This window comes from Bison bison, unplaced genomic scaffold, assembly GCF_000754665.1.
Source record: "Bison bison bison isolate TAMUID 2011002044 unplaced genomic scaffold, Bison_UMD1.0 scf7180017864280, whole genome shotgun sequence".
NCBI lineage: Eukaryota > Metazoa > Chordata > Mammalia > Artiodactyla > Bovidae > Bison > Bison bison.
Genome location: NW_011494852.1, coordinates 5,369,621 through 5,387,072, shown reverse-complemented (window position 1 = coordinate 5,387,072; position 17,452 = coordinate 5,369,621). Strand labels below are relative to the sequence as shown.

Here is a 17,452-nt window from a genome sequence, read left to right as displayed (position 1 = left end):
AAAAGTCAGTTAAAAAGGGAAAAAGTGAAAAAATATTCTTTGAAATGAAAAGCTATACAAACTACCCTGTTACTGATGAGTCAAATGAGAAACTGACCTGCAATCTACAAAATCATTGGAAGAAACAATAGTGAAATACTTCAGATTGAAACCTGTGGAATGAGGTTACCTCAGTGCCAATTAAAAAAGGCAAAAACTTAAGTTCTACTTTCAGTAAGGTCAAAAGTTTGGATAAAAATGATCACAAAAGGGAAGAACAAAACTCCAGAACTGGGGAGGAAGGGCTAGTCTAAATCACTGATGAAGGACTTCCCTGGTTGTCCCCTGGCTAAGAATCCACCTTGTAATGCCAGTTTGATCCCTGGTCAGGGAACTAAGATCGCACATGGCATGGAGCAACTAAGCCAGAGTGCTGAAACTATTGAGCCCGAGTGGAACAACCAGAGTCCTAGCACTGCAATGAAAGATCCATCATGCCGCAACTAAGATCTGATGCAGCCAAATAAATAAATACTAAAAAAAATCACTGATGAGTCAAATTATTACAAATTTAATTTCCAATGAATGATGATGACTGAAACAGTGGTTAGAGGTAAACTTTTTAGCCCGAAAGTAATCTATGACTTAGAAATTAAGGCAGAAAACCAAGACGCTAGCGGTCAACTTTCAGATCAGAAAACCAACAAAATAGGATATGAGAGAGGGAAGAAGCAAATAGATGAGGGCGGGGGAGGTGCTTATGGGGATGCAGAAGACAGGAAGAATGTGGAGTTCGTGCACAAAATCACTTTAAAGAAATAGTCCTTGGAGAGGTGGATACACGAAGATCATGCTAGTTGTGGAAGGAAGACAACATATACCCCTGGAGGGTATATTCAGGAGTTAACATTGGATGAAAAACCAGAGTCAAGTGTGGAGCCTTTCCCATCCTATACATAGACAGAAGGCAGTATGGATAACATTAGCAAGTGAGGGCACATATGAAGATTCAATAAACACAGGAAACAGCTCCGCAAGAGGAGATGAAGAAAATGAGCAGCATCCTCTCCTCAGAAAAACAGTGCTTAAATCCACACATGTGGGAACTCAAGTCCAGAGGCAAGACTAGGAATCAGACAGCCGCCCACACCTCTGTTGTATCACCTGCAGCCACAGGGTGGCAGGCAACACCCTCCGTTCCATCAGGTACCACACAGACTGGATGTCTCAACCCAAATATAGCTAGGTCTGGAGAAGCACTTATCCCGTGGGGTAACATCAGGAGGTGACACACATGTATCTGGGTGTGCATTTGAATGAGGGATAAAATTCTCATGCCCAGAGCTCCTCTGTCCCTCACTGGCATTGCAATCTGTGGCCTCTTGTCTTTTGGGGCGAGAGAAGGGGGAAGGGAGAAGGTAATCCACATTCTAGCAATTACATGGAGAAAGAGACACTTTGGAACTTTGGCCTTGATTTCTTTTATGCATTTACTTATTTTTGGCTGCGCTGTGTCTTCCTTGTGGTGCTTGGCTTCTCCTTGTGGTGGCTTCTCTTGTTATGCAGTATTAGCTCTAGGCAAGAGGGCTCAGTAGTTGTGGCTCATGAGCTTTGCTGCTCCAAGGAATGTGGAATCTTCCCAGATTGGGGATAGAACCAGTGTCCCGTGCATTGGCAGGCAGATTCTTAACTACCTCTTTTGCCTTGATTTCGGAGGGTCTTTTCTCTTTCCCTTCTCTGTTATATTTACTTTCCTACTATCCAGTTTTGCTGCTCCAAACTTGGTTCAAGTCACTTCCCAGGGCTTTCTCAGGGTGAATGTTGAAAGCTTAGACTTACCTCTTTAACCTCTAGAAAGATGCATCCAAAATTCCGACCCAAAAGAATAAAAAACCAAGAGTTCCTTGAAAAGGTTCAGCCTTGGCCTTCTGAGGGGAAAATTTAAGTAACAACCGTCCAGTCGCTGCCCTCTGTTCAACAGCAACTCATGAGCCTCCTTCAGGAGCAAAAGGCAAATTCTTACCGGGCCTACCTTCCTCCATGAAATATAGCACAGCACAGATACACAGAGAACAATAACCCAATATAATTTAATACAAATTCAGGAAGAGATGTCCACCATGAAATGTTTAAGCAATAAAGTTACTGTTGGTGGGCGGAGGTGGGTAGGAGACTCTACGGATCAACTTGGAAGTAGGTCTTGAGAAACTCCACTGGTAGAAGTCAGGGGTGGGCATCAGGCTTGGAAGAGACACATAAGCCAAAACTGAATCTGTGCAAACACACACAATTAAGATCACACCAGGGACTTTCCTGGTGGTCCAGTGGTTAAGAATCAGCTTTGCAATGCAGGGGACATGGGTTCAATCTCAGGTCAGGGAACTAAGATCCCACAGGCCGTGGAGCAACTAAGCCCACCTGTGACAACTACTGAGCCCACACACTCTGGAGCCCGTGTGCCACTACTGGAGAGTCTGTGCACTTCAGTGAAAGATCCCTCAGGACGCAATGAAGATCGTGCATGCCACAGCTAGGATCCGACACAGTCAAATAAATAAATAGTAAAAACAAAAAAAACAAAAAAACGATTACACCAGGTTGAGTGAAGTGGTTTAGGAATGACAGAAAGCAGGGGAAAAAAACTGAAAATGTGAAGGAGCTTTTCTGTAAACTGTATGGAGAATAAAATGCCAGCCACATCTCCAGGAAGTGTTCATAACAGCATTCTTCAATGAACAGGATAAAGGTTGGAGCATTAAAGGAACAGATGAAGGCCAGGCACTTCTCCTGGGTCGTTACTGTAAACCTGGCAGTCAGCAACCTCTGGATGCTACCGTTTCCCCCACGATGAATTAAAGCCACAGAGAGGTTCACTGATAGGTTCAAGGTCAGACAGATAATTAAGACTGGATTTGGGATTTAAATGAGGCCATTGGCCTCCCAGGCCTGTGCCTAATGCTCAATAAGTGAAAATCAACATCATTTGGTGATAAGTGCAAAGAAAGTATTTCTCCACATCTCTCAAGTTATTCTTTTTGGTTGATGGTTGCTCTGTGAGCTAGACATGACAGAAGAAGAATAAGAAAGTGAAAACTCAAGAAACTAAATGTACTTTTAAAGTGATGAATGGTCAAAGAAGAAACCATGTAACATAATATGAGGATGAAAATGCCATTTGACAAAACAAGAAAAATGAGTCCAAAGACTAGCTTAGAAGGAAGCTTGCCTTCAAATGTATCCAAGACAGAAGAACAGGGCTGGAAAAGAACCTCCTAATCTCTATTGAGGTGTGAAAAAAAAGAAGGAAATTCGACCAGAAAAAAAAAAGATCACAGACCAATTTCTAAACACTGCTGGGTCCAAGGCAAATGAGTCCTGGGGACTTCCCTGGTGGTCCACTGGCTAAGACTCTGCACTCCCAATGGAGGGGACCAGGGTTCCATCCCTGGTTATATATCCCACATGCCACAACTAAGACCCAGCGTAGTCAAATAAATTTTTTTTTTTAAAGTCCTGCCCTGACCAACAAACCAGGGAAGAAACTGTGCACCCCAGGGAAGAAGTCTGAGCCCCTTCTATGTCTGAGCACTCCTTTTGACATCTGAGAAAGTCCTTGAATCCTTCTCAGAATAATGTTATAAAATGCATGACATGAAATTTGTAGGATTTCAAGCAACTACATAGAAATGCATCTATCACAATTTTGGGGGGGGATATATTAAGACTTATAACTTTAGCAGTGTTTCTTTTTAATGGCTGCACATTTCTTGACACTCCTTCCATTAAGAGATAGGGTCCACAACCTGTCTCTTTGATCCTGGGTGGATTTGTTGTTTGAAACTAACAGAGTACAGCAGTGATTCTATGTAACTTACAAGGCTTTCATAAAAGACCATGCAGCTTCCACCTTGATCAATCACTGCAACACTCACCTTTGGAACCCTATGCCATGTAATAAGTCTGACTACCCTGAGACTGCCAGGCTCTGGGGATGCCAAGGCCATAGGGAAAAGTCACACATAGGCACTCCAGTCCCAGCTGAGCCCAGGCTTCCAAACACTCCAGCCCAGGCACCAGATATGAGGGGATGAATATCCAGATTGTTCCAGCTGCTAGCTGTTGAGTCTTCCTTGCTGAGAGGGCCACAAAAATTGTGGAACTGAGAAAAGTTGGCCACGCTTGTGTCTTGTCTTAATTCTTTATCCCTACAAAACCCATGAGCAAAATATTTTGCTTGTGGCACAAATTTGGGTGAAATTTCTTATGCAACATTGTCCCTGGACCAGCCACTTTAACATTTTAACACATGAGCAACAACACTGAGTGAAAAAGCTGACTTAAAACTCAACATTCAAAAAGCTAAGATCATGGCATCTGGTCCCATTACTTCACGGCAAATAGAAGGGGGAAAAGTGGAAACAGTGACAGATTTTCTTGGGCTCCAAAATCACTGCAGATGGTAACTGCAGCCATGAAATTAAGAGATGCTTGTTCCTTGAAAGGAAAGCTATGACAAACCTAGATAATGTATTAAAAAGCAGGGACATCACTTTGCCAACATCCATTAGTCAAAGCTATGGTTTTTCCAGTAGTCATGTATGGATGTGAGAATTAGACCATAAAGAAGGCTGAGCACGAAAGAACTGATGCTTTTGAACTGTGGTGTTGGAGAAGACTCTTGAGAGTCCCTTGGACTGCAAGGAGATCCAACCAGTTCATCCTAAAGGAAATCAGTCCTGAATATTCATTGTAAGGACTGATGCTGAAGCTGAATGACTGAGCAACTAAACTGAACTGATGCTGAAGCTAAAGCTCCAATGCTCTGGCCACCTGATGTGAAGAGCCAACTCATTGGAAAAGACCCTGATGTTGGGCAAGATTGAAGGCAAAAGGAGAAGGGAGCGATAGAGGGTGGTGGTTGGATGGCATCACCAACTCAATGGACATGAATTTGAGCAAACTCAGGGAGATAGTGGAGGGCAGGAAGACTGGCATGTTGCAGTCCATGGGGTCACAAAGAGTTGGACACAACTTAGCAACTGAACAACACTGAGTGGCAGGCTGTCATAGGGAACCATCATTGGGAAGCAGGGACAACCATCAAGCCTATGTGCAGATGTTGTACCATGACATGAAAACTGCTATTGATTCCACTGCTAACAAAGCCCCATACCCAGATGGCCTACATTCAGGATGGAAAGGACACTCCATTTCAGTTGTTGTTCAGTCACTCAGTTGTGTCTGACTCTTTGCAACCCTATGGACTGCAGCATGCCAGGCTTCCCACCATCACCATCTCCTGGAGTTTGCTGAAACTCATGTCCATTTTCTCGATGATGCCATCCAACCATTTTATCCTCTGTCATCCCCTTCTCCGGTTGCCTTCAATCTTTCCCAGCATCAGGGTCTTTTCAAATGAGTTAGGTCTTCACATCAGGTGGCCAAAGTATTCAAGCTTCAGCTTCAGCATCAGTCTTTCCAATGAATACTCAAGATTGATTTCCTTTAGGATTGACTGGTTTGATCTCCTTACAGTCCAAGGGACTCTCAAGAGTCTTCTCCAACACCACAGTTCAAAAGCATCAATTCTTCTGCACTCAGCCTTCTTTATGGTCCAACTACTCTCAGGTCCATACATGACTGCTGGAAAAACCATAGCTTTGACTAGACAGACCTTTGTTGGCAAAGTCTCTGCTTTTTAATACTCTGTCTAGGTTCGTCATAGATGAACATTAAGATGGGGTTTTCTCATGGTCCTCTAAAACTTGGTTCATGGAACTCGGGATAAGTAGGAATCCAGAGTTGGCTCATGGAACTGGGAATAAGGACTCCTGAGTTAGAGGGAGCCAAAGGCATCGAAAGGCTGGTCATAAAGGAGCTGAGGTCACTAACTCAAGTTTGGACAAGAGAAGAGAGAAAAAGAACAATAACTCAGCAAGGAGGTCAGAAGGCTGTCCAATTACGATTTCCAGAGATCCAGGAAAGGGACACCCATTTGAGTAATGGATTCAGTATGTGGAGAAATACCAGGGAGAGACAGTGGTTTAGTGCTAGATATTTCTACAACTCTCACATAACTAACAAAAACTCCATTTAATTTTAGGTACAGTGTCAGGAACCGAGGGATGCTGAGAATTAAGGACAAGGCCTGTGAAGAGGGTAAGGGCTACTTTATAAAGCCCCCAAATCTTTATACTTTATGAAGATAGGGACTTAAAACTCACATGAGGTCGCTCATCCAAGTGTATGAAATAAATCCCATGAAAATAAGGGATCTATCAAGTAATGTCTTAAAAGAGCTTTATTACCATTATTAAAAGAATCAAAACCAGGGATGCATTTTTTATTGCAGTATAGTTGATTTATAATGTTGTGTTGATTTCTGTTCTACAGCAAAGTGATTATGTTGTGTATATATATATACACACACACATACACACCAGCTTTCCTGGTGGCTCTGACAGTAAAAGAATCCTGCCTGCAATTTAGGAGACCTGAGTTCGATCCCTGGGTTAGGAAGATCCCCTGGAGAAGGGAATGGCTACCCACTCCAGTATTCTTGCCTAGAGAACACCATGGATAGAGAAGCCTGGCAGGCTACAGGCAGGGGGTCACAAAGAGTCAGAAACGACTGAGCAATTAACACTAACACTGCAGAAAAACAAAAGGGTGCTTTACCCAAATGGGCTGCAAACCTCCTGTTTTTACTTTTAATACCAAGCCGCTGCAAGTTGGAAGCTAGGAGACCACGTGGACCTGTCCAAAGGGTTTGGGCACCCACCAAGTAAGTTTAGTTTGAAGCACGAGGGACCTAAACATATATATATACATTCTTTATATTCTTTTCTACTATGGTTTATCTCAGGATATTGAATATAGTTCCCTGTGCTATACAATAGGACCTTGTTTTTTACAGGATTACATTTTTTAAATAACAACAAAAATCCTCAAATCTCCTTATCTGACTGTACCTTTCACAAAAGCCATTCTCTATATATCTGCCAAAAAATAAAATTTTAAAGAAATTGGGTATCATTACTAATAATAAGATACCAAAATCAGAAATGTATTTTCCTTTAAAAGAAAAAACATTCAAAGTAACTTGCTGTGACTTTCACAGCAACTTCTCAAAGTAAGCAAGGTTTTATGAAACCTAAGAACTTGTTAGGACAACCAAAACTAAAAATTTGTCTTATCAACAACAACATCATTCCAAATTATTATTAATTATTAGAAGATATCCCACTAAATAATATAACTAGCAAGAATAGGATTGTTTAAAGGTTGAGGAGCTACATACACAGAGTACTAAACACTCTTAATTAGGCATTTATTTTATTTAATAAACCCGAACCCGTCGGCTAATCCTCCCACTCCCCCACCCCACCCAAACCCCTGCCACCACCATCACCCCCTCCCAGGGCGTTCTGCCAGAGAAGACACCTGCGGAAAAACAAAAGCGTACTTTACTCAAGTGAGCTGAAAAACCTCCCGATTTTACTTTTAATCCCGAGTCCCTGCGAGTTGGAAGCGAGGAAACCACGTGGATCTGTCCAAAGGGCTTGGGCGCCCACCAAGTACAGTTTGAAACGGGAAGGGCTTGGAGATAGCTCGGAATTTACCACTACGTGGTAAATAGTGTTCCCAGCCAGAGTCCCCAGTTCCCCCGTGAGAGCCGACTTCCCAGAAGGACCCTGAGGACGCTCCCCCTGCCCGCCAAGCCTCCTTCCTCCCACGTTCCGTAGCCTCTTGCCAGGATTACCCACCGCTTCCAACTCACATTTAGCGCAGTCAGGCAGGATTGGCCCTGCTCTCGTCTGGCACCTTGTGAGGGAGGGCTTCAGGGAACGGTAGCCAATGGGAAACACGATCAACTGTTATTGCTTGGACACGGTTTCCAGGCAACACAAAGGCTGCAAGAAAGCAGATACCTTCAAGTATAGACATCGCTCTTAGTCAACCCAAGTGCAAGGGAGGGGGAGGTTTCGCTGACACTGTTCGACTCCTTGCCACTCCATGGACGGCAGGCAGCCTTGCAGTACTCCTTTCCCAATTGTGAATCAGTCTGTTGTTCCATGCCCAGTATCTAACGGTTGCTTCTTGACCAGCTTACAGGTTTCTCAGGAGACAGATAAGGTGGTCTGGTATACCCATCTCTTTAAGAATTTTCCAGTTTGTTGTAATCCACACAGTCAAAGGCTTTAGCATAGTCAATGAAGCAGAAGTAGATGTTTTTCTGGAATTCCCTTGCTTTCTCTACGATCCAATGAATGTTGGCAATTTGGTCTCTGGGTCCTCTGCCTTTTTTAAACCCAGCTTGTACATCTGGAAGTTCTCAGTTCATGTACTGCTGAAGCCTAGCTTGGAGGACTTTGAGCATTACCTTGCTAGCATGTGAAATGAGCACACTTCTACCGTAGTTTGAACATTCTTTGGCATTGCCCTACTTTGGGACTGGAATGAAAACTGACCTTTTCCAGTCCTGTGGCCACTGCTGTTTTCCAAATTTGCTGACATGTTGAGTACAGAACTTTAACGGCAACAGCTTTTAGGATTTTAAATAGTTCAGCTGGAATTCCATCTAGCTTTGTTCATAGTAATACTTCCTAAGGCACACTTGACTTCACACTCCAGGATGTCTGGCTTAGGTGAGTGACCACACCATCATGGTGACCTGGGTCATTAAGACCATTTTTGTATAGTTCTTCTGTGTATCCCTGACACCTCTTCTTAATGTTTTCTGTTTCTGTTAGGTCCATACTGTTTCTGTCCTTTATTGTGCCCATCCTTGCATGAAATGTTCTCTTGGTATCTCCAATTTTCTTAAACAGACCTCTAGTCTTTCTCATTCTATTGTTTCCCTCTATTTCTTCGCATTGTTCACATAAGAAGGCTTTTTTATCTCTCCTCACTATTCTCTGGAACTCTACATTCAGTTGGATATGTCTTTCCCTTTCTCCTTTGCCTTTCACTTCTCTTCTTTACTCAGCTATTTGAAAGGCCTCCTTAGATAGCCACTCTGCCTTCTTGCATTTCTTTTTTCTTTGGGACGGTATGTGCCTATAAACGTTAACAAAATCTGTGGATCTCTGCACCAGAATTCTTGTGCTGGGCACCCAAGTCTGACTTGACAGTCAACCCTTCACGCTGTTGGTTGCTCCTTCTCTGAAATTTACATTTGACGCTGGAGAACCTCCAGCATTTTCCAAGTGCTAAGACCCTGTTAACAATGAGACTCAATTTTGCATACAGCCGGTCTCATCAATGGGCTAATAAATCAGAAGTAATAAAATGAAGGAAAGGACAGTGGAGATATTAATGCAAGAGATCAAACAGATGCTTTCAGTGAAGGGCCCCTTTGCAAAACCGAACCCAGGGGCAGGTTGCACATTTTCAACCAGCAATTACTACAGAGTGGGCTGGCAGCAGACACTGCATTTAATTCAAGTGACAGCCATTTCAATGTTCCACAGTTCACCTCAGGTCTGAGCACAACGCTGCATTTTAGGCAACAACAACCGACAGGTTTCATTTCAGTAAACTCCTCTTTGTGTGGGTATTTAAAATTTTTCATTTCAAAGTGGACGTTGGCCTTCCTGCATTTTTTTTTTTTGGCCTCCCCAGAGACCCATCGGGCCCCTTGATTTAATCCCTACCCACTGAGTCTAGAACCCCATTCTTCCACTAGGAGACTGTTCCCCAAATAATATTATTATAGTATAGTATTATGCAGAAAATAGGGGTAAAAACCTTGCCGTTCTTCAGTACAGAACCCCACACCAGAAGATGGGGAAAACAGGATTTTAACTAGAATATGCTTTTGTTCTATTTTAATCCATACATTTTAATCTCCTTTACAATTGTTGTGTAGAGTTTCAAAATCAATCAATAAACTTCCTTAGGTTTATCCTTATATACATCTTCCCTGGTGGCTCAGATGGTAAAGAATCCTCCTGCAATGCAGGAGACCCTGGTTCGATCTCTGGGTCAGGAAGATACCCTGGAAAAGGAAATGGCAACCCACTCCAGTATTCTTGCCTAGAGAATCCCATGGACAGAGGAGCCTGGCGGGCTACAGTCTACAGGGTCGAAAAGAGTCAAGACACCACCAAGTGACTAACACTTTCCCTTTGACTTCACAGTGCCCCTTCCACATATGTAAGATGAAATGCAGGCCACATCCCTCCTAGTGACAAGGACTGTGAGACCCACATTCCAGTTTATCCACCTCAGTGCCTTCCAAGGTGCTAAAACCAAACTGCTCACCCCAGAAAACAGATGCCTCAAGAAGTAACAGTGACCCAGCAATTCCTCTTTTAGGTATATACTCAGGAGAAATAAAAACATATCCACAATTCATGTGCAAGATTTTGTGGACATATGTTTTGTCTGGTCTGCAGCAGGGGCCAAGGGGAGGCCTGGTGGGAGGTACCAATGGACAGTAAATGACTGGGTAGGGCAGGGCCTCTCAACAACAAATGAACCAATTGGAAGCCTGGAGGCTAGACCTCTGCTGTGAGTGACCCGTGCTAGTGGTAAAGAATCCACCTGCCAATGCAGGAGAGGGGGGTTTGATTCTCGAGAGTTTGATCCTTGAATTGGGAAGATTCCCCTGGAGAAGGAAATGGCAACCTACTCCAGTATTCTTGCATGAAGAATCCCATGGTCAGTAGAGCCTGGTGATCTACAGTCCGTAGCATCGCAAAGAATCGGACATGACTGAAGTGACTGAGCACAGGTAGAGGTGTAACTATTTTTTTCCCAGATGGATAAACAATCGTCCAAACACCATTTACTAGAGTCACCTTTTCCCTTTCCCATGTTTGTTAATGTTCCAATACCACTGTGAAGTTCTGCAGACAATCTGACTTCTGGTAGGGCAAGTCCTTCCATTATATAATTATCTTCCAAAATTTTTCTGGCTCTGCAAGCCCATTTTGTCTTCCAAATGAGTATCAGAATGAGCTAGTCAAATTCCACTGAAGTAATGATGCTGGGATTCTGATTGAAATGGCCTAGAATTTATAGATTATTTTAGAAAGAACAGACACTTTTAACATTAAATTCACCTATCAGGAACTATGGTATTTGTTTCCTTTCATTCAGACCTTTTATGTCTTTCAGTAAAATCTTAAACTTTTATTCAAATAGATCTTCCATAATTTTTTTTTAAGACCTATTCTGAGGCTGTATTTTAAGACCTAATCTCAGACCTATTCTAAGTTTTTACTTAGCTTTATAATGACTTATACTGTGATTATTTATTACATTTTCTAAGTAATTGTTACTTGTGTGTACATTTTTTAGTGTTGGTCTTATTTTTGTTTTTTTTAATGAAGCATATTTGATTTTCCCATGGACAGAGGAGGCTGATGGGCTACAGTCCATGGGGTTGCAAAAGAGTCGGACAAGACTGAGCAACTGAGCCTGCATACATAGTTGATTTACAATGTCATGTTTCAAGTGTACAGCACAGTGACTCAGCTATAAATATATATTTGCATTATATGTATTCTTTCTCAGATTCTTTTCCCTTATAGGTCATTACAAAAGAGTATATTCTCTGTTATACAGTAGGTCCTTCTTGGCTATCTATTTTATAAATAATAGTGTGTATATGTTAATACAACAGACTGGTTCCAAATCAGGAAAGGAGTACATCATGGCTGTATATTGTCACCCTGCTTATTTAACTTATATGCAGAGTACATCATGTGAAATGTCAGGCTGGATGAAGCACAAGCTGGAATCAAGACTGCTGGAAGAAAGATCAATAACCTCAGATATGCAGATGACACCACACAGCAGAAAGCAAAGAAGAACTAAACAGCCCCTTGATGAAAGTGAAAGAGAGTGAAAAAGTAGGCTTAAAACTCAACATTCAGAAAACTAAGATCATGGCATCTGGTTCTATCACTTCATGGCAAATAGATGGGGAAACAATGGGAACAGTGACAGACTTTATTTTGGGGGGCTCCAAAATCACTGCAGATGGTGACTGCAGCCATGAAATTAAAAGACACTTGCTCCTTGGAAGAAAAGCTATAACCAGTCTAGATGGCATATTAAAAAGCAGAGACATTACTTTACCAATAAAGGTCTGTCTAGTTAAAGCTATGGTTTTTCCAGTAGTTATGTATGGACGTGAGACTTGGACTATAAAGAAAGATGAGCCCCGAAGAATTGATGCTTTTGAACTGTGGTGTTGGAGAAGGCTCTTGAGAGTCCCTTGGACTGCAAGGAGATCCAACCAGCCCATCCTAAAGGAAATCAATCCTGAATATTCATTGGAAGGACAGATGCTGAAGCTGAAACTCCAATACTTTGGCCACCTGATGAGAACTGACTCATTGGAAAAGACCCTGATGCTGGGCAAGATTGAAGGCAGGAGAAGGGGATGACAGAGAATGAGATGGTTGGATGGCATTACTGATGCAATGAACATGAGTTTGAGTAGGCTCTCTCTGGGAGTTGGTGATAGACAAGGAAGCCTGGCATGCTGAAGTCCATGGGGTCACAAAGAGTTGGACATGACTGACCAACTGAACTGAAATGTTAATAATCTTACTTAATAGTATACAACATTTATAGAATAGGTAGTTTAATTTTATGTACATAAATTACACATACTGTTTTATACCTGGTTTGATTAGTTAACATTATCTCCTGGGAATTTTCCCATCTTGATACACAAAAATATTACAGATATTTCTGGTTTTGTTTTAAGCCTCATACTGTTTCATAGTAAAAATGAACCATTATCTATCCACTCCTGTACTGGTGGATATTTAAATTATTTTCAATGCTTTGTTTTCATTGCAACGCTATACTGAGCATTTAAAAAATGTTTACCTTTGTTCATTTATGTGATGTGTGACTATAGTTCTAGGTTGGAAATACTCACCAAAGAGCCTGTGAGTTTCAACTTTTAATGGGCACTGAGACTGTCTGTAAACATCCTATCCCAGAAGCCACCCATGAAGGTGTCTACTTCTACCACAGCTGCCAACACATGACACTCAGGACTGTTTGTGGCCCCTTGGACCATTTGTCTGCAATGCAAAAAACAGACTATGTTTTCCTCCCCTTCTTGTTGGCTGTTCTTTTCTTCTAGAACTTCTGTGAGATGAGAATACAGTAGATCTTCGGATTCCTCCGTGACCTTCAGCTGTTGTTTCACACTTGCCATTTCCACTGTATCCAGCAAATTCCTCAGATCTACCTTCTTGTTCAACAAGTTCAACTTAAACTGTTCACTGTTCCATCCAGCCCACTTACTATACTGTTTTTATTTCAGTGATATCATTTTTTATTTCCAAGTTATTTTGCTGACTGCTTTTAAAGAAGTAATAACCTCTCACATCTCTGTGTAATTAGGCTCATTCTAACAGTCTGCCCTATTTGCTTTACTACCTCTACCCCTTGGTTCTATAAGTAACCAATTTAAAAAAATTTTTATAGAACCTTTATTTATTTTTTGGCTGTGCTGGGTCTTTGATGCTGCATGCAGGCTGTCTCTAGTTGCAGCAACCAGGACCTACCCCCTGGTTGTGGGGTACGGGCTTCTCATTGTGGTAGCTTCTCTTGTTGCAGAGCACAGGCTCTAGCGTGAGGGCTCTATAGCTGTGACACAGTCTTAGTTGTCCCACAGCCTGTGGAATCTTCCCAGACCAGGAAGTGAACACATGTCCCCTGCATTGGCAGGTGGATTCTTAACCACTGGTCCATCAGGGAAGTCCAGTATTCAAGTTTTTACTACAAGGTACCCTGGATGTTGCAAAAATAGTACAGAGAGTTTCTGTGTGTTGGCATCTTTCCCTAAATGTTAGCATCAGAAATAACCATAGTACAATTATCAAAAACAAAAAATGAACATTATACAACATGAAGTGGTTTTTTCCTAAAGATACTGCATGCCACAACTAAAGATCCCACATGCTGCAAGGAAGACTGAAGATCCTGAGTGCCACAACTGAGACCCAGTGCAGTCAAGTAAAACAAAAAAAAAAGAATAGATCTTAAAATATTGTATATTCATACAATGAAATATTGTTTTGCCATAAAAAGGAATGAAGGAGTAATATATGTTGCAATATAAATGAACCTTGAAAACATTATTCTAATAAAATGAAAGAAGCCAAGACATAAAAGGGCACATATTGTCTGATTCCTTTTATATGAAATGCCCAAAACAGGCAAATCTATAGAAACAGAAAGTAGATTAGTGGTTGCCAGATGCGGGGGGAAGGGGAGCATGAAGAATGACTGCTTAATAGTAACCGGGTTTCTTTTTGGCCTGATGAAAATATTCTGGAATCAGATAGTGGTGATGGTTATACAACCCTGTGAATGTATTAAAAATTATTGAATAATATACTTTGAAATGGTTAAAATGGTGAATTTTTTCGTTTGAATTTTACCTTAATTTAAAAAAAGTTTTACATAGAGTGAGTCTTTGGAAAAAAATTTAAACAAGTATTTATTTTTTGAAGATATAAAGATGACAAAATATCCTGGAATAGGATTTGCTTGTAAACTACTTCAGGGTGGAAGAGAGGAAACAAAATTCATCAGGACTTGATTACTGAAGCTAGATGATGGGGACATGAGTATTTGTTACTGTTCTACTTCTGTATTTGTTTGAAATTTTCGAAGCCCAGTCTTTTAAAAGTTTTAAAATACCCATCAATTCTATTCCTAAGTATATACCCAGGAGGAATTAAAGTTTAGGTCCACACAATGATATGTACCCAAATGCTCACAGCAGCTTTATTCATAACAATCAAAACCTGGAAAACCTAGAAATAGTCCAAATGTAAATGTCCATCAACAGGTGAATAGACAAACCATGGTTCATTCATATAATGGAATACTACTCGGTAATAATAGAAATGAACTTCTAAATACATGCAACAACAGGGATGCAAACACTGAGTGAATCAAGTCCTATATGAAAGATTACATATTGTGTACTTCCAATTATATGATATCCTAGAACTTGCAAAATCAATCTATAGTTTTAGAAGTCAGGATAGTGATTCCCTTTGTGGGGCAGTGAGTGGAAAGGAGCACACAGAGATCTTCTGGGAGGGCTGGAAGTGTTCTTTCAATATTTCTCCATCTATCTAAGTGCTGTTGATGTGTCCTCTTTTATATATGAGAGCATGCTCAGTCACTCAGTCGTGTCCAACTTTAGCGAGTCATAGCCCGCCAGGCTCCTCTGTCCATAGGATTGTCTAGGCAAGAATACTAGAGTGGGTTGCCATTGCCTACTCCAGGGGATCTTCCCAACCCAGGGAACGAACCCGAGTCTTCCGTGTCTCCTGCACTGGCAGGCAGATTCTTTACCACTGAGCCACCTGGGAAGCCCCTTCTTTTCAGTATAAATACTAACAAATGCCATACATCATTAAGCCTGCTCCATGCTGTGCACCTCAGCACTTATGCCCTGGCATTGGCCCTGCCCATGGAAGACACCTGCGTGTGCAGAGCCCAATCCTGGAAGCCTCTCCCGTCAGTGCACCTTCTGATGCATCTGCAGGTGGACTCTCTGACTGAAGCCCTTCCCACATATAGCACACGGGTAGGGCTTCTCCCCTGTGTGCACCCTCTGGTGCCTCTTGAGGGCTGAGTGATGCCTGAAGTCCCTGCCACAAGCCGCACATCTGTAGGGCCGCTCACCCGTGTGGACTCTCCGGTGGATACCCAGGTCCTTGCTCCAGCTGAAGCACTTCCCACAGGCCTCGCACCGGAACGGCCTCTCTCCCGTGTGAACACGCTGGTGCAGGTAGAGGTTGGCTCTCTGGCTGAAGCCCCGGCCGCAGGTGTCGCACAGATAGGCCTTGTCTCCTGCATGGCCCTGCTGGTGTCGAGCCAGCGCAGAGCGCGAGGTGAACCGCCTGTCACATACCTCACAAGCGTGGGGCTTCCTTCCTGTGTGGACACTCTGGTGGATCTGCAGGGCTGCCCTGCGGCTGAAGTCCTTTCCACACTCATGGCAGCTGAAGGGTTTCTCACCTGTGTGGATGCGCTGGTGGATGGAGAGGTTGGAGCTGCGGCTGAAGTCCTTTCCGCACACACTGCATCTATAGGGCTTCTCACCTGTGTGCACTCGCCGATGGATGGACAAATTGGAGCTCCGGCTGAAGTCCTTCCCACATTCCTCACACGTGTGAGGTTTCTTTCCCATGTGCTCCTTCTTGTGCCTTCTCAGAGCAGATCCTGAGTGGAAGACTCCAGAATACTCCATACATTGGTAGGGCTCGTCTCCTGGCAGGAGCACAGGAAGGTTAAGGTCCGCTGTCCTTTCACTGAAGGCTTTTCCACACATGGCATATGGAGAAGGCTTCTCTCCAATATGGGTTTGCTGGTGAATTAGAAGGTTTCTGAGCTGGCTGAAGTCTTGGCCATGCTGGGGACAATTATAGAGTTTTTCTCCTGGAGATACTGGCCAAGACAGGATCCCATCATTCTCATCCCTGACTCCTGGGACAAAGGAAATTAGATGATGACAGTGAGCATGGGGGGCTTCCCTGGTGGTCCAGTGGTTAAGAATTCACCCTGCAGTGTAGGGAACATGGGTTTGATCCCCGGTCTGGGAAGATCTCATGTGCTGCAGAGCAACTAAGCCCTTGCACCACAACTACTGAGCCCATACTCTAGAGCTGGCAAGCGCAACTACTGACCTGCATGCCTAGAGCCTGGGCTCTGCAACAAGAGAAGCAACTGCAGTGAGAAGCTTGTACACCACTACTGCAGAGTAGCCCTCACCTGCCACAACTAGAGAAAGCCGGTGTATAGCAACAAAGATCCCACACAGCCAATAAATAGATAACAAATAAAATATATATATTAAGGAAAAAAAAAAGAAAGTGAGCGGTGGTTTTGTCTAAGGCTGCACGGTGCTCCTGAACACTCTCAGACAGTAGTGGTCAGGCAGAGAAACTTCACTGAATAAAGAAGTGCTGCTGCTGGTCTCTGTCTTTCTTACTTTACACCTTCCATTTCTGCTTCAAAGGTATGGGGAAGATCATTGAGAACCTTTTCCTTAGTAGTTGCTCTTCAGTCACTAAGTTGGGTCCAGCTCTTTGTGACCCCATGACTGGCAGTATGCCAGGCTTCCCTGGCCTTCACCATCTCGCACAGTTTGCTCAAACTCATGTACATTGAGCCATCCAACCATTTCATCCTCTATCACCCCCTTCTCCTCTTGCCCTCAATCTTCTCCAGCCTCAGGGTCTTTTCTAATGAGTCAGCTCTTCACATCAGGTGGCCAAAGTATTGGAGCTTCAGCTTCACCATCAACCTTCCCATGAATATTCAGGGTTGATTTCCTTTAGAATTGATTGATCTCCTTGCTGTCCAAGGGACTTTCAAGAGTCTTCTCCAGCACAATTCGAAAGCATCAATTCTTCAGCACTCAGCCTTCTTAATGGTCCAACTCTCACATCTACATATGATTACTGGAAAAACC

At 42.8% G+C, this 17,452-nt stretch overlaps 1 protein-coding gene across 4 annotated transcripts in view; it reads right to left on the bottom strand.

Moving 5' to 3' along the window:
* Nucleotides 1–7,335: 7,335 nt before the first annotated feature.
* ZNF383 (zinc finger protein 383) overlaps nt 7,336–17,452 on the bottom strand; it is a 45,967-nt gene continuing 35,850 nt past the window's right edge. For 2 of the 4 annotated variants that reach the window (XM_010849148.1, XM_010849147.1), the window contains exon 6: nt 14,445–16,464. In XM_010849148.1, the coding sequence (XP_010847450.1) occupies nt 15,494–16,464 (971 nt within the window). In that variant the 3' untranslated portion in view covers nt 14,445–15,493. Of the gene's footprint in view, nt 7,423–7,759; nt 7,893–14,444; nt 16,465–17,452 lie in introns of those variants that run through there. The other 2 variants (XM_010849149.1, XM_010849146.1) reach the window with 2 other exon arrangements.